General features: G+C 38.8%; 2 protein-coding genes across 4 annotated transcripts; both read left to right on the top strand.

The window, feature by feature from the left end:
• Positions 1-934: 934 nt before the first annotated feature.
• LOC122207784 lies at positions 935-3,152 on the top strand. The gene has a single exon (XM_042917967.1). The coding sequence runs from the start codon at positions 1,444-1,446 to the stop codon at positions 2,080-2,082; it is 639 nt and encodes a 212-aa protein (XP_042773901.1). The 5' UTR covers positions 935-1,443; the 3' UTR covers positions 2,083-3,152.
• An 806-nt stretch (positions 3,153-3,958) lies between these two features.
• On the top strand, positions 3,959-14,336 carry BET1 (Bet1 golgi vesicular membrane trafficking protein). 3 transcript variants are annotated; one of them, XM_042917956.1, is made up of 6 exons: positions 4,233-4,384; positions 4,558-4,644; positions 8,013-8,137; positions 10,716-10,772; positions 12,321-12,354; positions 14,065-14,336. In XM_042917956.1, exons 2-6 carry the CDS (start codon positions 4,587-4,589, stop codon positions 14,121-14,123), a joined length of 333 nt encoding a protein of 110 aa, XP_042773890.1. In that variant the 5' UTR covers positions 4,233-4,384; positions 4,558-4,586; the 3' UTR covers positions 14,124-14,336. The 3 variants fall into 3 exon arrangements, with proteins under 3 accessions (XP_042773880.1, XP_042773890.1, XP_042773878.1); XM_042917944.1 differs by lacking the exon at positions 14,065-14,336 and having other exon boundaries at positions 4,236-4,384; positions 12,321-12,481; XM_042917946.1 differs by lacking the exons at positions 4,233-4,384; positions 4,558-4,644; positions 14,065-14,336 and adding an exon at positions 3,959-4,165 and having other exon boundaries at positions 12,321-12,481.
• The last annotated feature ends 10,016 nt before the right edge of the window (positions 14,337-24,352 follow it).

The raw sequence follows: 24,352 nt of genomic DNA, 5'->3' as shown, positions 1-24,352 counted from the left end.
CACATGCGTTCGACAGATCGCTGCCACCGCGCTACTAGTCAAAGACCCAGATAAACTAACCCTGGGACAGATGTTGCCTGTTATGGTGCCCCATGGAGGAGGCCTTACTGCGGGCTCCCCCAGAACGGTGGCTATCAAATGCTCGGATTACCCAGTATCAGGCATTGCTGCTCGACCAGCCCCAATACGTTTTTGTGCCCCCAAAGCCTTAAACCCAGCTACTTTGCTGCCCAAAGGACTAGGTCCCTCTCTACATTCTTGCCCAGAGACCTTAGCGACAGTTTCGTCCCTCTGCTCCGATCTCACGGACGTGCCCCTACAGGATCCTGATATCAACATGTTTTCAGACGGCAGTTTTGTGTTTCAAGGGCAAAGGCATGCGGGTGCTGCAGTTACGACAGACCGCGAGGTCCTATGGCAATAGACCCTTCCCCCAGGAACATCAGCCTGGTGCACAGAGCTCATCGCACTAACTAAAGCCCTTGAAACTTGGTAAAAACAAGCCAGTTAATATTTATACAGACAGCCGCTATGCCTTTGCAACTGTGCATGTGCACGGGTCCATCTGTCAAGAGCGTGGCCTCCTCACAGCGGAGGGCAAGGACATCAAAAATAAAGCCGAAATTCTAGACCTTCTAACAGCCATCTAACCTGCAAGTCTCAAGATCATTCACTGCCCTGGACATCAAAAAGGCAACTCCCTAGAGGCATTTGGAAACCGCCTGGCTGACACGGGCAGTCTGGGAAAGCTGCCCTAACTGAAAGTAAAAGTGCTTTGGCACTACCGACCTTGATAGACCCCCTGCTTCCACCGGAGCCCAATTACACGCCTAAAGATGTGGAGTGGATTTCAAAAAAAGGAGGAAGTATGATACCGGGACAAAAGTGGTTTCAGGATCCTGAAGGTAAGATACTCTTACCCGAGTCACTTGGGTGACGCATGGTGCATCTCCTCCACCAAGGGACTCATCTGGGAAAAAAAAAAGATGGCGGAATTGGTGCAGAAAAAGTTCAGGGCGCAAGTGCTGGGAAAAGAGATTGAGGAGACAGTTGAAAGATGTGTAAGTTGCGCCCAAGTAAATCGCGGTGCAAATAAGTTTTCAGAAGCTAAAAGAGATAGAGGAACTGAGCCAGGCCGGTTTTGGGAAGTAGATTTTATTGAAATTAAACCAGGGAAATACAGATACAAATATCTGCTTGATTTTTTTTGGACATCTTCTCCAGGTGGGTTGAGGCATTCCCCACTAAATCAGAAATGGCTCAGGTGACAGTTAAAAAATTATTAAATGAACTAATTCCTAGAGTCGGGCTGCCTTTGAGCATAGGATAGGACAATGGTCCACCTTCACGGCACAGGTATTGCAGCGTCTAGCCAGAGCATTGGGAATAGATTGGAAATTACATTGCTCATATAGACCCCAGAGCTCGGGTCAAGTAGAAAGGATGAATCGGACTCTAAAGGAGACCTTAACCAAATTGTCCCTTGAGACTGGTGAAAATTGGGTTGATGTTCTGCCTTTTGCCCTTTTGCGAGCATGTTGTACTCCATTTATCAAGGGATTGTCCCCTTATGAAATTTTATTTGGCAGACCTCCACCTATCTTGCGGAAGCTAGGGGATGACATAAAGGAACAGCTAGAACAGGACCACTTGTTGGCTTCACTCATGGCCCTGCATCTTGTACAAAAGGAAATAACTAATGCCTTGAAAGAGGCCTTTGCCCATCCTGTTCTTCCCCACCCCTTTCAACCAGGAGACTTAGTTTGGGTCAAGAGGCACGAGCCTAAACCCCTGGAGCCACGCTGGAAAGGACCACACACTGTGATCCTGACTACACCAATGGCCATGAAGATAGACGGTGTCCGAACCTGGATTCATCACTCTCAGGTTAAGAAAAACTGCGCGGAGGTGGGAACACCCAGGACTGATACGGGACCAGAGAACGAACAGCGATGGAAGGTTAAAAGGAATAATAATAGTCTGGGTTTGTATAATAAGCTTGGGAGACTGTGCGGAACTGCACCCCTTGTCTTTTTGGCCATACCAATGGGAACTCAGACACTGTCACAGGGAAGGTGGTAACATCTAATGCCTCTCGTACTATGCCTTGTTTCTTGTTCGACCTGTGTGACCTGGTAGGAGAAGAATGGGGTTGCAAACCTGGGCAAGAACTCTCGGAAACATTGGGGAGAACAATTGTGGATGTGGAAATAGGGCACTAGAGCGAAATTTGGCTAAGATGCAGACAGAAAAAATGAATGTGAAGGAGAGGGTCAATGCCACTGTGCCAAATGGGGTTATGGGATGCTAGCCCCCTGGTTAACAGGACGGGACATTGACCCCCTAATTACTCTCCTTAGAACCCCGAACCCCCAATGTGAGGCCCAAGGAAAATGTAACCCAACACCAGCTCATCTATTTTTTCCTCATTCTGAGATACTGGGCACACTTGGGGCCTCTGAATGTATGATGTCATTGTGCCCTTGGGGTTCACGACCAATTTTAACCCTAGAGGACCTCCAAGGGCAGGGTTGGTGCATACTGTGTCATGCCAGCAATTCCGGATGAATTCGAGACACTCTCAGTTTGGTAAGGAACAATCTTAGAGCCAGGGAACGTGCCAGGGAGGCCAGCAATAATTGGTATCACTCTTGGTCCCCCTGACTCACATCGCTGCTCACCACCATAGCCGGGCCACTACTGTTGTTACTTCTCGGGTTAACTATCGGCCCATGCATTATCAGTTGGTTAGTACAGTATGTCAAGAGGCGAGTTGGTGAAATAAAAATTATGATTAGGTCCAACTATGTCCCCTTAGTTCCTAGTGATGAATCAAGGGATTGATTCATGGACAAGAAAAGGGGGGAATGTAAGGGTTAAATTGTAGTGTAGGGCTAACCTGTAGTCTTAAGAAATAAGAGTTTTGTTTTAACACTATAGGTTAAGAGGTAACAGCCTTATCCTATCAATCAAGGGATGTGATTAGTGTTTGGATTGGGGCAAGGGCCTGTTTGAACTGTTTCCACCTGGGCACTATTCCTTTGTTCTGTTCCCAGGTGATAAGACGATGTGGTCAGCTATAAAAACCCTGTACCCCGGCTGTTTGAGACCACACTCTGGTCAAGAGTGTCTGTCGGGACCGATCAGTTTGCCTTGCCTCCCATTGCAATAAACTTTGTTGTGACTGTCACTGGTTCCCATAGCATTCTGTTTCAGGAGTCGTGTGGATGCAACATTAACCCGGATTCCAGTGCCCCCCTAACCTTGCCAACAGGCTCTTAAGCCCTTACTATTTCACACATGGTAATGTGCAATGTATCTCAATATCCTTTGTGTATGTTAGAAAGATCTAAGTGGGAGAGAGTTTAGGGGTCCTTTGGTCCTCAACAACTAATAGCCAATGTTCTTTCTAGAAATGCAACCAATCCAGTAACAGGCAACTAACTTATTAGTGCCTCCGGAAACCAGGTTCCTTTTATTAACCACTTTATTCCAAGCAAGAGTCCTATTCCAAGTGACCTGATTTTTCTAACTACTGTGTGACCCAGCACAAATTTGTTACCCTCTTCCTTTCCTTTGGTGGGTCTCAGATTACTTATGTATGAGATCATTATCTTGAATCAAGTTTTCCTGGACTTTCCCTGAACTGACTCTAGAGGTCAGAGGAAGTAAGAGGAGGAATCAGGAAAGATGAGTCAACCATCCTCTCAAGGTCTGAGAAGGGCAGATCAACGGGGTTCAACTCGGTAGGCAACAAGCTGAGAGTAACGTCCAGGAAGCGCGAGCCCAGCAGCAAAAAGCCAGATCTTGAGAACCTGAGTTGGAGCCGCTCCAGCGCTAGCTCCTCTTCCGGAAGCCACGCCCACTCTAGGAGCCCGGTTCACGCCAGGCTCCTGTTTCACTACCTGTGTTGACGGTGAACTACATTTCCCAGAATACCATTCAAGCCGCCTCGCAGGGCAGTGATAAGTGCCTGGGTGACGCCATCAACCGGCGCGCTGTTTAGCGTCCACTGATGTCGTGGCGCTTTGTAGAAAGAACTTGGTGTTTCTTCAGGCCCTGGTTCTGAAGACGCCGTCCGGGGGGCCCGTGGCTCCTTTCTACCCACCCCTCCTTCTGCTTTTTTTCCTTCCCTACTCTGGCAGGATGAGGCGTGCAGGCCTGGGTAAGAAGAGGGCTGAGGTTCGAAGTTCGGGTCCCTAGAACTGGTCGTACTGGGCGCGGGGATGTGGAAGGAAACCGGACCGGTCTTATGTCACTGGAATCTGGGCCAGAAAACAGGATGTATTGGAAGGGTCTTTGGAGGCGGTGCCGAGTGGAAACACACCATTTGTCCCAGATTCAAAAGCTTTTCTATAGTTTGGTTCAGTCCTAAGTTTCAATGGTAGGTTTATAGAGTAGTGGAGGAATGGGGGTGGGGTATGTCCAGGTGCCAACTCAATAGTCAAGGTTGTTTTTTTTTAATTGTTAATGACTGTCAGAGAGTGATTATGAAAACTGCTGGGTTTCCCGAATTCCGGCTTCGGTTTCTCATACTGTACTCGTCCTGGATGTTAGTTTTTTCAGAAGCGAAATTTGAAGAATGAATGTTGCACGCGAAGCACACTAACAATCATATTAAACTGGTAACAGTGAGTTACAAAGGTAAACGTACATGTCGTTACTGTTAAAGACTGTAGTGTGTAAGATTGGGGGCAAAGGCCATTTTATCCAGAACATTTCTTATCTGAGTCTTGCTCCACTGTGAAAACTTAGGAAACAGGTTCACCAAGCACAAGGACTTTTAAGGGGGCCATTATAAGGCACAGCTAATAAAACAGCATTTTCTGGTTTTTGAAGCTCTCTAATAAGAGATACTTTTTTTAAAAAAACCTGCTAAATTGGGGTACAGTATACCTGAGAAAATATATGGAATATTTGGAAAAAGGGAATGTTGCTTTTTTTCAGTTGTTACAATTAGAGGAAAAAAAAGTTTTTCGAAAGTGCCAGGTATTTAAAATTAGTGAAATTTTCCAGTAACTTTAGACGTATACATTGATTAAAAAATTGTATGAGGAAGAGCTTTTGAAAAATACAGCTTTTATGAATACTTGGATCATAGAAAGTTGGCCAAGTAACTTGTAGGGGAAAAATAACTAATTTTGAACAGTTCAGTTTTATATGCTTAATTTTTTTCTTTTTATCATTATTAATGACATTTATTGTGTACTTGAGTAAGCTCTAAGTGTACAGTTAATTGTGGCCCTGTTTGTGCTCCCAGAGCTTCCAGTCTGTAGGATGGTGAGTAGGAACATGTACAAAGATAAATTATGGTATAAGGTGATAACTATGCATCCAAATACTGAATAAGTGCTACAGCTAGTGTCTCAGAGGTTTCAGAGATAGAGCACTGCATACTTTGTGGAGATATCAGAACTTGGCACTAGAGCTTGAATAATGGAGGGTGAGACAGGCAAGTTCCAGTTGGAAACCAGACTCCCCCTCCCCTATTCCTACCTCCCCCCCCCAAAGTTGTAGGACTAGAATTATGAATAGTGTGTTTAAGGGTTATCATTAAGCCAGTTTGATTGAATTAGGAGACATGGAACCAGAACCACATTGAGAAGATCTTTTGAGTGCCGGCCAAGGAGTTTGGATCTCAGCAATAGGTCTTTTGGGCCCTTTGAATTTTTTTTTTTTTTTTTTTTTTTTTCCAGCAGTGTGCCATCATTTAAATTGCAGGAAACAAAGTGACTTGAGAAGTTGTGGTTCTTAGCCCTGACTGTACATTATAATCACCTGGAGAGCTTTTAAGGCATTGATACCTGGACTGCAGCCCAGACTAATTACATTAGAATCTCTAGGATGGATATGGATAGAGCTTTTGTTTTGTTTTGTTTTTGAAGCTCCCTTGTAGTTGAGTGGAAAGACAAGACGTTTACTTAAGTGTCTATTGTTATCATTTACACTGGTGTGCTGTGATTGTAATTTTTTTAAATTCTGTGTGTTGTTTTGTTTTGTATCAGTGTGTATTGGCCTGGAATTTTAAACTTGGGATAAATATTGAAGCTGATAGATATTCATGTGGAACACTTCACATGAATCTCTAAATGATTTGGCTCATTGATAGAAACTACCCAAAAGAAGTAGCATATATGTAAATGGACAAAGGCTAAGGATGATCTTTGGCATTCACTAGCTTTCCTACAACTTTTCATACTATATTTGGAGAGTTTTATGGATAGTGTGTCAGCAGTTGAGGGAAAATTTGGGAAATGCAAATCTTTCTACCCTGGAACGCACTTAAACAAGTGTTAAACATTTTGTTGTGGTTTCGGTGGTGGTGGAAATTGTGTGTCTGCTGCATATAAAGTACTCATTAGGTACAGGGGATATAGAAGTATGATACACTGTCTCTGCCCTCAAAGAAGTTTATGATTCCATTCTTGAGAAAGGCAGGCTCATTCAGAGTTGCATAACAGTGAATTCAGATTCTATTTAATTCATTTACAAGTATTTATTGAGTGTGCCTTTGTGTGTGTGCATCTGTGTGTGTGTGTGTACACATTTGTGGGGGATATATAGCCATAAGTGAAACAAATTTAGTTTTTGCCCTTGTAGAACTATCTAGAGTGTGATATTACTGTTATGTACAGCAAGAGCTGTAAGAATTCAGAGGGAGTTTTACCTTTTAAAGAAAGGTTCCTGCTGTGTCTTGAAAGAGCTTCCATTTTACACTTCAGCCATCCTTCAACTATGAGCACTGACTGCTACTTCCTACCCTTCCATCTTTTACTGTCCCTGTTGCCCCATCTACTCTTTGAGTTTGTAGAGACCTAGTCTCTGTATCATCCCTTCCTCATTTCTCCATTGTAACTACTTCAATTCCTGTCCAGTATAGACCCCATATTCCATATCTTAAACCTCTCTTTTGTCAAGCAGTCTCAGCCTTTTGGAGCTCTGTTCTTCAGCCCCAGTGCTGTAAATCTCTTGATGAAATTCTTGATCAATCCAACGATGCAGGTTCTCACGGGCTAACTCAGGCTGATGAGTCCTTCTTCAGAAAAATCACACATTCAGGAGGATTGAAACCACCACAGTGTGTTGCCTCGGCCAGGATTATTTTCTCACCCTAGGATCCGTGTAGTCCTAGTCACTTTCCCTCATTATTCCCCTTACTGCTTTTTCCAAATGATACCGTTCCTTAAAGACAGCCTTATCTCTTCCTTTACTGAGAAAACTGATTGTATCAACTGTCTTTTGAAAACGTGGTTAAATAAGACCCTCAACTATGCTTTCCTCTCTCAATCCTTTAGCATATTTATATATAGATTCACTCTTCAGGCTCACTCCACCCGTTTGATTGCCTGGTGAATATCAAGCACTTTATTAGATAGCAGCTGGGACTATGTATTCTGAAGTGCAATTCCACAGACGATAAGCTCCAAAAAGTAGTACCTAGAAAGAACAATGGATCTGACACATGGAAGTTTCTGAAATATTTGTTGAATGAATTCCCCTCTTAATTCTCAGGTAATGTTCTCCATAAGTTATTTTCCATAAGTTCTCTCTTCTATTTAAAAGAAAGAAATGCAAATAAAGGACCCTCCCTCTGCCATGAGCTCTTTCCTGCTACATTTATCCTCTTGCTCCCTTTCCCTTCGTAGCCAAGCTTCTTCAATGGATAGTTGAGACTTACTTTTAGATCCTTTTTAAAAGTTGTAGTTTTATGGAGAAGGAATGTATCCTGAATATCCTTGTAGATCAGTGCCTACTTTAGTGTCTTGTGGGCAATTAATAAGCAATCAGTAAATAAGTATAAAACAAATTGAGTATTCTTTGCTTAAAAGAGGGCATTAGAAAAGTTCTGATCTCCATTTGGTTATTAATTTTTAAAATTCCTTTGAAGTGTGAATGTTATAGACATGTGTGGTCTGCAACGCCCTCCAGGGGTCTTTTTTGGTTCTTTTCTATCAAGGCTTCAAAGGTGGCTTGTTTTTGCTACAACTATACTGTGACTCTGATCCTTGCAGGTGAAGGAGTACCTCCAGGCAACTATGGGAACTATGGGTATGCTAACAGTGGGTACAGTGCCTGTGAAGAGGAAAATGAGAGACTCACTGAAAGTCTGAGAAGCAAAGTAACTGCTATAAAATCTGTAAGTACATAACAGATGATATACTTTCCAATTTGTGTATTTATGTATACACATGTACTTATAAACTATTTGTTGGTATCATATGGAGGAATTCAGTTACCCAAGTTGTGTATAGTTCAGTGAGGTCAAAGTAAACTAAATTTAAACATGATTTGAATAGAAGATTAAAAGTGTGGCCAAATCAAAACATAATGGTACATTTATTTTTTTTAACTTTAGCTGTGTGTGTGTGTGTGTGTGTGTGTGTGTGTGTGTGTGTAAATCTACAGTACTATATGTTGTCTGTAGTAATGTCTCAGAGCGGTACATCTTCCACCCCCAAGCAGTTCTTCTCCTGACTTTCGTTCTTCTAGTATACTAAGCTACACATCTCAGTGTTTCTATCTTTGTACATCACGTTAGTCACTGAGTTTTGTGCTTCCTTCTTTCTGTTTCTACTTTTCTATTTCTGATACTATCCCCTGGTTTTCGTAGGCAAAGTATGGAGAGAGCCTTGTAACCTATTTGTTCCTCATTTTTTGCATGTTCCACCATCTTTTTGGAGTGTTTGTAAAATTGCATCCTTTGCTCCCAGAAGTCTTCAGTGCCTTCCCATGATGTAAGAATAAAATCCATACTCTGTAGCTTGGTTAAATGGGTCCTTTAGAGATTATCCACAGCTTATCAGACCTTATCTCCTACACTTCTGGAATGTGTATATGTTTTCTGCCAGACACATTAGAGAATCTCTCGTCCTGTGCATGGTGTCACTTGCACTCCCACATCTTTGATCATACTCTCCCTTTACTGGGGAGGTGTCCTTTCCCTCCTTACATTGGCCAAAGCCTTTAATAGTAAAGGCTCCACTTCACTGCACTCCTTCCTTCCTGCAAGCTTTACCTAATTACCACATCAAAAGTAACTCTTTTCCTTGTGAACATAAGACAGTTTGCACCATTTCTACAGCATGTATTGCATAGGAATCTGCATTGGGATTATTTGTATGTAAAAGAAATTTACCAGAATGTAGGGTTTTCTGTTTTTATTTTTATCTTTAACACAGCACCTAAGCATAATTCGTTATCAGTGGTATTGAGTTTAACATGTGTTAAGTAAAAGAATTACAAAAATATGATTTTAACAGTGTATGTAATTGATTCTGTATTACAGTAAACATGCTATAAACTCATAGAGCCTTCAGTAGAAACTCATGTTGCTAAAACTTAATTGGTATTTCATTAGTCTTTGGAAAATACAATTGTGTTCAGCCTGGATACTAATAACATTCTGAAAAGAGTGTTGTTTTCAAAGTCATATTAGATCAAGAAGAGTTGATTTATGAACTAAGTAATACTGTATAATGTTAACAGTTTAGAAAATCAACATTGATAGAGAATTAAGAATTATTTATTTATTTTTAACTCTGACATTGATAATTTAGCTCCTTATTGGAAGAAAGCTTTACCTCCCCACCCCCCCACCCCCCGGGAAATTTCTTTCCTTGTCATGAATGAAAGTTGTAGAAAGTAGTTAGGTGATTTGGGCTATTTGGCTTTATAGTTGCTTTATTATCTCTGGGTTGTTAAATTTGGGGAAAACGCTCATGTTCTGATCTATAGAATTCTAGTGTGATTTTGTGTATCACCCCATATACTTTCCACACAAGAGAAGTTGAGAACAATATTTGCAATGGTTTGCCAAGATTTTCATTTGTTGCTTGTAATTTATCCAAATATCTTGGAAGTGAAGCCTTTAATGAATTTGTCATATAAAGTATTGAATAGGCTTTGGTCTGAATAACAGCAATAATCACTTAAATTGTATTTTTTTAAGGCTCGGCTGAGCCTTAACAATAACTTGTCAATCTTTTTCCAGTTTATTGTCATACTTTAAAGAAAAACTTTTAGAATCTAAATAGGGCACCCCATGACTTAGTTAAGCCTCCTATTCTTGATTTTGGCTCAATTATGATGTCATGGTTCATGAGACCAAGCCCTGCATTGGGCTTTATGATGACAGCGCAGAACCTGCTTAGGATTCTCTCTCTCTCTCTCTCTCTCTCTCTCTCTCTCTCTCTCTCTCTCTCTGTCCCTCCCCTGCTCATTCTCTTTCTCTCAAATAAACATTTTTAGAAAAGAATCTGAATAAATAACTAGTTTAGGCATATATTCAAAGTAATGTCCCATGTAGATTTGAATTGATAATATAAGTACTTATATATATCTCTTAAAATGTAAAGAAGAAAATATACATATAAATGCTGTTGTATGAACAATATAAAGAGAGGAAGAAAAAAGCATGCAAGGATAAGAGAACCAGAGAGAAGTGTGTACCAAAATTAAAAGATGGAATTGAATATTAAGATGAAATCAAAATGTAGAGCAGGGAGACAATATCCATAGTTGGGAAACAGTAGAAATTCTAAATTTATTTTCCTTTAATGTCAGTGGAAAAATTATCAGAAAAAACTATATGTAGTTTATAGTTTTAGAAGACAGTTTTGAGAAAATGTGTATGCTTAGAATGGCATTTTACTCTATAACACTTAAATGCCATTATGTGAGTAATAATGCATGTGTCTTTTTTTTTTTTTTAATAGCTTTCCATTGAAATAGGCCATGAGGTTAAACATCAAAATAAATTATTAGCTGAAATGGTAAGTGGTTGTGACTTTAAATTTAAGAAAGTTGATCTAATATTCTCAAATTTAGTCTGTTAATCAGGAATAATATCATTTTAACTCTTATCCATTTTGAACTTAATCTAGAGATCATAAGTTCTGGATTCCGGTCTATTTGTATCTCATTGCTTTGAAATAACTAATAGGTTTATTCATTCTTGCATTTTTCATCTTACCTAACACACTGTGAGTAGGAGGAGGAGGTGGAAGCCATTGTATTTTTAATCTTATGTTTAAAACACTGTTAAAGACTCAGGAAAAATGACTGTTTTGAGTGTTCGTGGAGATCTCAATGAATACTGACTACCAAGTAATCAAAAAGCACTTCATATCCATCCAATTGATTGTCTTTCATGTAATGTGAGCCTATTTCTATTTGATCTCCTAAGGATCACTTCTGAACAAATCAATAAGATTTGAACATAGTAACATCCCAGAGCCTTTTATCTCTCCAGTCTAAGGGAGCTCAGCAACATATACCTTTCTTTGTAGAACCTCTTACCATTCTTTAATATTTATTTCGAATGTCAAATTTCTCTAGACCTTCCCTAGTTTCTCCACTTGCTTTTAAAATTGTGTTATTCAGAAATATGTCATTGAAAGCAATGTTCTTATGGAGGTTGTGCATTCAAATCACTGGGGAACTTTCTGTAAGTGTTTATGCTAGTTCTCAATCTAAATAGAATTTTAGGGGGAGGGACCTACATATATGTATTTTGGAAAAAGAAAAGTGTCCCAGGTGATTGTGATACATAACCCTGGTGAAGAGCTATAGATCTGAAGTGCTTGAACTACATAGAGCCCGAGCTGTGCAAATGCTGTCATTATGCTGGGGCCTTTACATCTTAGGATACTGAGATTTCTGTGAAAAGTGCAGTATTTCTAATCTACACCTAGTCCTCTCATCTTTAGGACTTTTCCAGTTTCCAATTATGTTTTAATATGGTAGTTTTCCCCATCCATATTTGGAGTCTTAACCACATTTTACTACCTTTACATGATATTCTCTTAACTTTTAATAAACTCTGCTGTACTTCAAAGTCAGCTATCTGAATTAAAGAATCTTAAAAGTAAAGTACCTTTAACTGCTAACCATATTAAACTTTAGATGAATTATCATACTGAATTACTGAAAGCAACCAACCATTTGCCCTTTGAGAGCAATGCCCCAACAAAAACTGAGAATCAAACACCTGTATGATAGTAGACAAACTACTTACCTTTATTATTAGTGTCTTAATTCACACAATTGGAAAAAGACCTAAATAGTTTGGGATTTTGAATTACTCTGATGCTGAAAGAAATGTTTATTCGATGAAAGAGCTTTTTATTCATTGAGAGAATTACTCTATTTTGCACAGAGTAATCAGGCTTGATTACCCAAGTTATAAACAGGCTCTTGAATTGATTAAACACTAAAAATTTCATTAAAAATGTATTCTAAGAACAGTATATTCAATTACTTAAATGTGCATATGTACAATATTAGAATCTAACTATTTTGTTTTCCTTTTCTCCTCATAGGATTCACAGTTTGATTCTACAACTGGATTTCTAGGTAAAACTATGGGAAAACTGAAGATTTTATCTAGAGGGAGCCAAACAAAGCTGTTGTGCTATATGATGCTGTTTTCATTGTTTGTCTTTTTTGTCATTTATTGGATTATTAAACTGAGGTGATGCAAGTAAGTGTGAGTTTGGGATTTGTTCCAACTTAACTGTTTGGAGTACCATTTTGGTAAAAAAAATCAGCATCAAAACATTCCTAATTTTCAAATATTATGACTTTTTCCATTGACGATTACTGAATTCTGCTTGTTTTATAAATCACATTAGGTAATACAGTACTCTTTGAATACTGTTTCTTAATGATTAATTTTTTGCCCCTATTTTCAGGGGTACTGAGATGGGCTGAAGTCAGTCTGGCCCTAAGAATTTTTTTCCCTGTTGTTTGCCATCAGATTAAATAGCCGTATAATACTCTGTTATTAGCATAAATGTAGGTTTATGTTCACGTGAAGAAACTTAGTGGGAGAATAACAGAATGCCTGGAGAGCCTGATGTTGAGCTCTTGAGGTAGTGAACAAGTTTGTGATTGAATGCTATATGTCTTTTCCCAAGTTGTCATCAACCCTGATAATGTATTCCCCTTTCTTCCTTCATTTGGTTAAAATTATAGGCTGATTTCCTCTTACCTAAGTTTTCCTCAAAATTTTTGATGATATGACTTCTCGTTTTCCTCTGCCCAAGGACCTCATCTTTTACTAAAGCTTGTTATTTTGGCATATTTCTTGTAGGGCCCAAAACAAATGTATACTAGTCTAGTTGTTTTTTGTTAACTTTATACATACCATTGACTTGGCTTATAATAATTTTATGATTTTAGCTGCTTAGGTAGGCCATTTGGTTATAATTTGTGATAGAATAATGTGAAGCTAAAGTAATTGCTAAGCTCCGAGTGGAAATAAAATTAACTGCCTCTGCTTTATTATGTGTTCAAAATAGATATTGAAAGTACTCAGGCATTGAACTTGGGGTTGAGAGTATTGTTGCTTTAATCCAGTATGTTTGTTTGTGGAAAGGAAAACAAAGATGGATAGAAAGAAATATTAAAATGTTCTTAAATACTCTGTATTGCTACTGTTTGGGATTTGCCCATTGATGGGCTCTAAAAATAAAATTTTTAGTGAAATATATTGTCTTTGTTGCCTCTTTGTTCAAGTGTTGTTTTCTTTGTTGTTGTTGTTTTTACATAGAATCTGAGACACGGTCCTGAAAACAGATCCCAAACAAAATCAGGAAAAAGTTAATATATTTGTGTTATTTCAGAATTTGCTTCAAACAAATGACATAAATCATGACTTCAGTTTGAAAAATCTCTTTCTTTGTATTTTCAGTTGTAAGTCTATTATCTTTGATTTTGCTGAGTGCAATCCTTTTTGCTCATCCTTAATTACCTATCAATTCAGGTCCTGTCTTTGGCTGTGTTTATCATCAGGCCTCTACTGGACAGGTGGAAACACCAGAACTGAGAGGGGTTAAGTGACTTTTCATATAAGAGGCCGGAAGATTTATGATGTGATATAAGGGACTCTGGTTTGAGTTAGATGACCTGAGTTCAGATCACCATTCCTTAACTTGCTCAGTCCCTTTTGGGACTGTTTCTTCATTCTTTATTCACCTATTTCCTAGGATTGTTGTGAGAGGTAGATAATTTATTGAAAATACATGACACATAATAAATATTAGTTCTCCCTATTGTTAACAGACACATCAGATATTTTACAAGACAACATGCTGGTGTCAGGCTTTGAGATGATGCTGTGACTTCCAAGTGGACATCCCTATCAGAGATTGATTCAGTTTTGAAGAATTATTTAACTGTGTACTCTGTGCCAACTGTGTGACATCAGAGCTCAGGGAAGACTCAAAAATCATTGTCAATAATTAAAATTGCAAAAGGAAGAACAGAAGGCCAAAGAAAAATGACTAGAAGATGGAAACAAGAGAACCAACAATGGGAATAAATGAAATATCAAAGCCTTGGGAAAACCAGTGATGGCAAGTGGGGGATGGATTTCAAGATTAAGGTTTGGCTGTTATATGACAGTCTTTGTAAAGTATTAAAACACTATTTAAATGTTAGATATTATCAAGGAGGTGGGGATTTCAGGAAATGGGGTTTGGGGGCGATGTAAAAGTGATTCTCATCACTGCACTGTCCATTTCTTATTTTACAATTCTTTCTAAAAACTGCCTAAAACAGGTTGGCTGAGATTCCTGGCAGGCAGCAGACTTCTCTGGAAGGGCCTGTCCCTGCCCCATCAGAGATTCTTCTGACAGCACCATTTCTTCCTTTTGTTTGGAAACCCCTAGCAAAAAGTACTCCCAGAAATAAAATTGGGGGAACACCTCAAATATGGAAAAGTTTTAGCCCTTCATAATCCTTCACAAGCCCATTGCTAACTCTATAGTACTTTATTGCTATAGGTGTCTGGGAAGTTGATTATAACAATTCAGGCAAAATATTCACACTATAGTTTTTATTCAGACAGTGTAAGACTTGCAGATATTTGGGTGGTGGGTGACACACTATATATTCTATATTTTAAAGGGTGGAGAAAATTGAAGCAATTTATAAAAATCCCAAATGTCCACATTTTTCTGCCAAGTATCTAGTCACTTCATTTCACTATGAGTTGGTCCTTGGAAGTATGCTAACACATTTGCACAGAAAAGAAAGTATTACTTACCTGCACCATCCCTTTTGGATACAAGGTGTAGGTCTCTACAATGAGGAGAGGGAGAATTACACATATTATTGATAGAATTTAAATTGGCATGCAAATTAATTCTTGGATACTACTGGAACAGAGAATAGTCGTTAAATCTAAAGCAAATATGCACCATCTTAAACATCAGAATTCTGGAGCAGAAAACCCAGCACCTGCATCCATAGAAAGCTTGTTCTATAAAATAAACTAGTTGTCCTATTTTTTCAATGCTCTTAAATTTCAAATTATATGTATTGAATTTGCTTTCTTGTAGAGAAAGTGGGAAAAGCGCTTGATAATTTGGGTTCATTCAGTTAGTAAATAACTTCATCAGGCTATACTGATGAATAACCTTTGACTAAATATTTACTGGGAAGCAGAATAGCACCATAGCTAAGACTGAGAGCTATGAGGTCACACTGGCTGAACATAAATCCTGGTTCCCACTCATAAGTTTGGGCGGATGACCTCTCCACCTCAGGTACTCTCTTTGTAAAACAGGAATAAAAATTGTATATAGGTAGTGGTAACACAGCATTACTGTGCTAATTAAGTGATATTACTTGTAAAGAAATTAGAATGGGTTCCTGGGACTCAGTGGTAGATGTTGCCTTTGTGGTCAGACGCTTAGAAATCTAATCGGTCACACTCACCCACATGTTGCTGAAAAAATTTCTCCCCGCTGCCTGGCCTCCCCGCCCCACCATCCTGCTACAGAAGGAAACCGCTGTCTTTCCTCTTCTAGTGAGGGGTCACCACTTTCTGGAAGTTAGTTCAATTAGGTTTCTTTGCAGCCTCAGCAATCTGATGGAATTAAAAAAAAAAAATTTAACGTTCATTCATTTTTTGATAGAGACAGAGCGTGAGTGGGGGAGGGAAAGAGAGAGAGGGAGACGCATTATCTGAAGAAGCCTCCAGGCTCTGAACTATCAGCACAGAGCCCGACGCGGGGCTCGAACCCACGGACCGTGAGATCATGACCTGAGCCAAAGTTGGACGCTTAGCCGACTGAGCCACCCAGACACCCCTGATGGAATTAAAAAAAAAAAAAAAAAAATCTGTGATATTTTAGTGTATCTATCTTATTTACATTATTAGAATGAAAGCAACAGAGTTCAGCTTTGGAAGCAGAAGTCTGAAGAGAGAAACTTAGAAAGTTGTCTACCTGTAGAGGTTTGATGAAACAGTTGATAAACATTCTATTTCCTTTTACTTTCTCTACAGTTATATTTTTTAATTCCATTTTGAAACGTACTTAACTGTATGAGGTACAGGGCACAAATGATTTTCTTTTTTTTTTTTAATTTTTTTTTAAATGTTTATTTATTTTTGAGAGAGACAGAGTGTGAGCAGGGGAGGGGCAGAGAGAGGGAGTCACAGAATCCGAAGCCTCAGCAGAGAGCCTGATGTGGGGCTCGAACTCACAAACCTCAAGATCATGACCTGGGCCAAAGTCAGACACTTAACAGACTGAGCCCCACAAATGATTTTCTTTTTAATTTACAAAGTGCCAACTAGTTATTCTCACAGTAAATATTGGATAACATTTTCTTGCTCTTACATATAGGGTCTTTTGCTGGGGTATTTATTTTGTTCTATCCAGTTTTCTATTCTTGCACCAGTAACACACTATTTTAATTATTGGACTTTCGTAGTGTTTTCATAGTTAATAGATACCTATTCATTCTTTCTGATGAACTTCATTATACTTTGATGATATTTTAATAAGGCAGAGTGGATTTTTATGAGAACCACGTTAATCTTTTATAATATTCTCTGAAGAAAATCTCCAAAATGTTTCCCTAACTGGAAAGTTGGATTCTGACTCCAAGCAAATTTCTCATTTCATTTCATTACATATTAATATTTAATGGTATAGCCCCAGAAACCAGCTTTCTGGGGCTGGGAAGGGTAGGACGGTGATTTATAGTAATTTTTTATTTCTTTGGTGTAAATATTCCCACTACACTTGATTTCAATCTACCAATGTGACATCACTGAACACAGTTGTGAAAATATCTGCACAATTGGCTCTCATGAGCTGGTACAAGGTACTGTAGCATACCACTGGCTATACTGATGACAAATATTCTTTTAAAAGATGTATAAGTTACTTGTTTTTTAGATGAGGACATCTCACTTAAATTTTAATAGAAAACAAAATTAGGCAACATGAAGTTAAATTGATAAATTAACTTGAGAATAGTATTTTTCAAAGACAGTGGACTCTTAGAAGATCATTTGTGCATTTTGCATGTCAACCTTTTCTTAATTTGCATGCATAAACTCATGCTACATTTATGGACCTTCCATCCTTTGATAGTTCAAGTTCTGTATATGAATCATATACAAAAAGGGTAGGTGATTATAGTCATTCTCCATGCTTTTCCCTGCAATTGGATGTTCAAACAGAGTGCAAGGGTCACTCTGTATATTTAAAAAAGCTTTTTTCTCTTTAGAAAAGTATTGGCTTCTGGGGCGCCTGGGTGGCTCAGTTGGTTGAGCGACCAACTTCGGCTTAGATCATGATCTTGCAGTTTGTGAGTTTAAGCCCCGTGTCAGGCTCTGTGCTGACAGCTCAGAGCCTGGAGCCTACTTCAGATTCTATGTCTCCCCCCCTCTCTACCCCTCCCCTGCTCACACTCTGTGTCTGTCTCTCAATAATAAATAAACGTTAAACAAAATTTTCTTTAAATTAAAAAAAAAGTATTGGCTTCTAAAGTTTATCTTAGCTGAAGAGTTCAACTCACTGGGTCTCACCTTTTTAGAAGAATTTTTCACAAGCCTTTGAAGGACGACCATATAAACTGAAGAGACTTGCAAAGTGCCAGGACCAGGTCTTAAAATAATCTTTCCTTACTTTTCAAAATGAACAGAAAGATAGAAAAACACAATATGTTTTAATAAAAACATTATCCACAAACTACATGTGAGATTCTAAAATTCACATTAGCTTAATAATTTATAACTTTAATAGCTACAAATATAACCATATTATCCATTGTAAATGTAAGTATTCTACAAAGTTTTTATGATGTTTATGAAGAAAAATAAATGTTTATTGTTTTCTTTTTAGTAATTAAGTCAACTTTGCTAACTTCAACAAGGGTCTAATATTATGTAATTCTATGAAAAATTGTTCCTACCATGCTTTTTCAAAGATCCACAATCATGGCGTGATTCACATTAAAGCAGACAGCTGAATCTGACTTTCTCAGTACTTAACAGCTTCTCTCATGACCACAGTGAATTTGGAAATAAGCAAAAAACCCCATACCTGAAAAAAAAAAAAAAAAAGGTCCACATGAAACAGATTTTAATAAACAGTGAAAAACTTTGTTAGGTCATCAATTTATATTTTAAAAGAATATTTATAATTATTCCTTTCTCCTCAACTTTCTTATTAATGAATAGTCCTAAAAACCAATAACTTATTAAGCTTTCTGCATTATTCAATAATGCATTGGCTTTAAACGTATATTCTTTACTTTCAAGGAAACTGGAGCATAAGTGTTATGTGAGATAAACTGTATGCAGAAAAGTTATTGGAATAAAATGCTTTAGTCTCTTATAGACAGATTTAATGTTTAGCACTTTAAAGCCTCCTTTTAAAGTATTATAATTTCACATTTATGTATATTTATTTAATATATTACTTAAACATTATTTAAACAAAATTAAAGGTAAGTTGGGTTTCTTTTGTTTGTGCATGCGTGCATGCACACATACTCACACACACACACACACACACACACACACACACACACACACACGTTTTCCAGGGAGAATAAATATGTTCCAGTGATTTTTGTTAAAGATGTCCATACTACCAGATTAAAATTCCTTCAGTGATTAATGGATTATCTTCCAGGTTATTGCTCAAAAGACAAGAAAACTTCTTTTTTTTATCTTTAAGACAAGAAAATTTCTGGGGTTGCTTGGGTGACTTAGTCGGTTAAGCGGCCAACTTTGGTCATAATCTCACGGTTCGTGGGTTCGAACCCCACCTCGGGTTCTGTGCTGACAGTTCAGAGTCTGGAGCCTGCTTCAGATTCTGTGTCTCCTTCTCTCTCTGCCCCTCCTCTGCTCTCTCTCTCTCTCTCTAATAATTAAACATTAAAAATAATTTTAAAGACAAGAAAATTTCTGAATTGTGTGTGCTAGTCGGCTCCCTTGGATTCTCTTTACTTTTTCTGGATTTACTTCTCACGATTAAATAATTTAATTTTAAGCTATTTCTCAAATAGTTTCTAGAATGCATAGAGAGAGCTATTTAAGTGGGATCAATGCGGATAGAGAACATTCTTATTGATTACACACTGTTTCATCTTCAAAACTTCCACAAAATTACTTTTGAAGGCTCAGCAGAAACAGCATGAGGGCATTGGCATATTTAAGACTCTGGCAGAAAACTAGAAAAGCACAAAAATTTTCTTTGCACTCCCAATCAGGGTCACACAGAGCAAGTGGCAACACCAGACTCCTTACTGTGAACTTCTTTGCAGGTGAGATAAGACAACTTGCTTAACACAAAATTGTTTAATGCAAAGTTTAATCTATCTGCTTTCGTACATGTAGTATATCTGCATCTGCCTGTTGGGCTAATGGTTAGCCAACTGCCTTTGAGGGAGTCGCTTAAGTTCTTTGTACTTTCATACATCCAAGATTAACCACTAGGAAATTCTCATGTAATAAGGTTTAATATAAGCTGAATATTTGTAAACAAGTGAGAAGGAAAGAAAAATATATATTTTCTCTCTCTACATAAAATTTATTCTATATATATTTATTTATTTTATATACATATTTATGCATGACTGTCAATTTTTGTTCTAGTACTTACTTAGAGCTATTGTAAATACATTGCTCTGGTACCACCTAGTATTTAAAACTCATTTCTTCCTTACCAGTGAGAAACTTTTTAGCAACTGTTACCTCTTCAAAAACTATCTGTGGCATCTGGTGACTGTATATCCCATATACTCAGTTTTACTACATTTTTTAGAGATGAATTTCTCATAATAAAAGAACATGAAAATTATTCATGGAAAAGGACATTTTTAACTATCAGAACTAAGGTATTTTTGTTGTATTAAGAAATATTTGGTATCTACCAATATAAGAGATCTTATATTAAACACCTGTGCCTTCCCTAGAGCCCATGGCACAAGAGTAAATTCCAAGAAGCATTTGATGAATAAATTAACCAGAGAACATATCTTTTTTATCATCTCTCACTAAAATTCCAGTGCCGATACCATAGAAAATCCTTAATAAAAATGTGTGACTTGGGACACCTGGGTGGTTCGGTCAGTTGAGCAACCACCTCTTGGCTCTGGCTCATGTCATGATCTCATGGTTTGCGGGATCCAGCTCTGTGATGGGCTGTACGCTGATAGCACGGAGCCTGCTTGGGATTCCGTCTCCCCCCTCTCTCTGCCCCTCCTCTTCTCACACTCTTTCTCTCAAAATAAATAAATAAACAAAAAATTTTTGTGGCTTGATTAATACTATGCCAAGTTCGGTTACTAGCTGAGCTTCATTGAATATTGGAGGCACAATAGTATACCCATAAAGTTAATTAGGCGCCAAAAAATGTTGCTAATTTCACATTTTTCTCATGGCTTTCCCTTTTATAAAGTTGAGGGAGCATGAGTTAAAATCAGATGCTCCCCTACAGGGTCAAGAACAGATGCCACTTCATCAGGCACAAGTGGCACAAGAGTGGAGGAAAGCTATTTCATATTCCTCCTCTCCTATAACTACTCATACTTTAAAACATAAGAGGTTTATGAGCATATTGGACCCAAGTTGATCAGGTTAGCAGGGCCTTCCATTCCCAAAAAAACCTAGAGTAAAAAAAAATGTTTATTTTGAGAGAGAGAGAGAGAGAGAGAGAGAGAACAAGCATGTATGGAGGCATGCATGAGTAGGGAAGGGGCAGAGACGGAGAGAGAGAGAGAGAGAGAGAGGGAGAGAGAGAGAGAGAGGGAGAGAGAGAGAGAGAGAGAGAGAGAGGGAGAGAGAGAGAGAGAGAGAGGGAGAGAGAGAGAGAGAGAGAGGAAGAGAGAGAGGGAGAGGGAGAGGGAGAGGGAGAGAGAGAGAGAGAGAGGGAGAGGGAGAGAGAGAGAGAGAATCCCAAGCAGCCCTCACGCTGTCAGCTCAGAGCCCAGTGTGGGGCTCAATCCCATGAACCATGAGACCATGACCTGAGCTGAAATCAAGAGTTGGAGACTTAACTGACTAAGCCACTCAGGCACCCCATAACCTAGACTTTTTTAAAGTTTTCTTTTTTTCCTTCTGTTTCTATTCCTAAGTAATTGGAACTGACTCCTGTCCTTAGTGAAAAAGTCTGCATTTCGTACAAAGTCCTAACAAGATGTGTAACCCATTTAGTCAGCAATGTAAGTGGCAGCTTCTCACTAGGAGTTGTCATTGGCACACAGACCAAGGACTTATTCAGGTCAAGGAGTGGGGCAGTACATCACCACTGCAGGCAGATAGGCCCATCCAGTCAGCCTAACATTCCTGGTGGTCCACATTTTGCTGCCATGGATGATACACTGTACAGTCATCACATTTTTTTTTAAGTAGGCTTCATGTCCAATGCAGAGCCCAACATGGGGCTCCAACTCATGACCTTGAGATCAATGCCTAAGCTGAGATCAAGAGCTGGACACTTAACCTACTGAGCCACTTAGGCATTCCTAGTCATCACCTTTCTTTACATGTCACCTTGATACCTACTGAAAAGGGGAATCAGAGGAAATACAAGTTTTATTTTATATCTTTCAGATCAGACAGTCCATTCTCATTCATGAAAGGCAAGTGATAAATATTAGCAACTTAGAAACTCAGCTCTTTAGGTCTACCATGGATTTTCAGACCTATAATTTTCTGGCAGGTTCACAGTACTATATAATTTTGAACTGGAAATGAGACACTATCTAATTCCAACACATCATTTCATAAATGCAAGCTTCTGGTCAGCATATTTTCACAGGTAAAACTGAAAGAAAACTGAGGATCGATTGAGACAAGAGTGTACATGTAGATAGAATAACAAAGACAAACGGATTTGTCTTGCTGGTCTGGCTACCTTATTTCTCATTATCAAATTTCTGATCATTAGCTTAGCCAACGAAATAGCAGAATTGGTAACAAGATTGGTGTTAGGGGAACAGAAGAAAGATAAAATCATTAAATTCACACATCACAGGAGTACCACTGTGGTTCATCACAAATACCACGATCACCAGCTCTAAAACGTTCTAGGTCCTGGATATATAAGGAGAAAAGAAAAAAAAAGGGAAATCTGCAGATGGCCGAACGTGATTGAACAGACTATTTAGAATGCAGCACAGAAAGACAACAAGTAGAAACTGAAAGTGAAATAAAGATACGCAAAATGAGAACTCCAGCTTGTATCGAATATTCCCAAGGGAAAAAATGGAAGAAAAGGAAATGGGGAAAAGTTTTAAGAGATAATGAATGAAATTCTCTGATATGCCACCCTATGATGCAAGCAGACTCATAAAGGAAAGAGAAGAACAAGAAATCCCACAGCTATGTGTACCACATTAAAAATGCAAAACATGGGGCACCTGGGTGGCTCAATGGGTTGAGCTGCTGCAGACTTTAGCTCAGGTCATGAGGTTGCGGTTCATGAGTTCGAGCCCTGCATCAGGCTCTGTGCTGACAGTTGGGAGCCTGGAGCCTGCTTCGGATTCGGTGTCTCCCTCTCTCTCTGTCCCTCCCCCTCTCGCACTCTGCCTCCAGCTCAAAAATAAATAAAAATATTTTTAAAAATTTAAAATGCAAAACACTAAAGATGAGGAAAAGCCATCCTAAATATATTTTTTCAATAAGAGGAATAATGAACATAGAAGCAAGGAGATGAACATAAGAGTGACACTTGAAAGGTAACAAGAGTACCCGATTTATTTGGTCATATTCTTTCAAATGTGAACTGTCCCTTGCCTTATTTTCAGGGCTTTGAGACCAATAAAAATGGGGGAACAATGGCTTATGAAATGAAACCACTCTAATCGACAGAACTCCATAATAGAGCCTAAAGTAGCAGCACTCCAGACTTAAAGGTTAGGACTAATGGGAATGAGGGGAGTGGTCAGAGAGGAACTTAAATTTATTCCCCAAACTCATATAATTATGTCACACCTGCTATTGCATGAGGAGATGGTATGGCCTCAAATGTGCTGTTCCTTTTCAAAGCCTTGTGCCCACTGGTATAAGAAAAAGTATCTTTACAGACAGTGATAAACACAGCCGGAGAGTCAAATCTGGCAAAACACATAGGATGATGGTAGTTAAAGAAGACTTATTCCACTCACTTGTAACATCAGATTGTATACCAGCTTCACTAAGACCAAGAGAAGTGGTGAAACCCTCTGGCAACAGAGGGAAAAAGTCACTGCTGTGTAAGCTCTTGGCTCCCATGCCTGAGGTTAAGAGGTCAAAGGAGCACTGGATTAAAACTGGCCATACTTATTGGCAAAGTAAATGATCAGTCCTATCAGAATCGGAGCCGTTTGTTGTCAGCCCTGGCCAATTCCCAGTGTCCGGGTGCTCAATAAATATTTACCGAGTGAATGAATTGAAGTAATCTGAAACACAAAGGAAGGTATAACTTTAATAGGCAACTTAAATCCCTCTGAAATACATCATACTCTCTGAAGGTAAATTTAAAAAATAAACAGAATCTAGCTACTGGTTTTCTGTGCAATCATATTTAAAAGAGGAGAGGGTTATAAAAATTTTAGATAATGGTAAATTGAGTTTACTAATTTATGACTTGACACGTAAGGGAAAATTCTACTATTTTCAGGCCACACAAACATATTTTTAAATGAAAATATTTATAAAACACTTTTCAGTTGGTTGTATATCCTCGCCATTACATAGAAAAATGACAGAGCAAGGCTTGTGTGGTGGATGTTGGTTGTTTTTACGTACCCAGCTCCCGGGCACCCCTGCCTATTATGGGGCAATCTCTGTATGAGTGTTGCTTCCCACCCCAGAAGCCAAAGGGGCTGGGGACTCTCTTCCTGCTCTCCAGGTAGTCTGGGTGTAGGCTCATTGGGTATTTCCAACCAGGGCTTCCAAAGATGCAGGGACCTGAAAAACCACTAATGACAGAAGCCAGCAGCATCAGCTATTCAGCAGAGCTAGACGCAGAGTCCAGTGGCAGCAGCCTCGAGTGTCCCACGTTGAACAGTCTGGCAGAGACACCGAAACAAGAGCCTTGTTGTCCACTAGCGGCAG

The sequence above is a fragment of the Panthera leo genome, chromosome A2, assembly GCF_018350215.1.
Source record: "Panthera leo isolate Ple1 chromosome A2, P.leo_Ple1_pat1.1, whole genome shotgun sequence".
Classification (NCBI taxonomy): Eukaryota; Metazoa; Chordata; class Mammalia; order Carnivora; family Felidae; genus Panthera; species Panthera leo.
The sequence above is the reverse complement of the archived record's forward strand: the minus strand, read 5'-3'. Positions and strand labels throughout refer to the sequence as shown.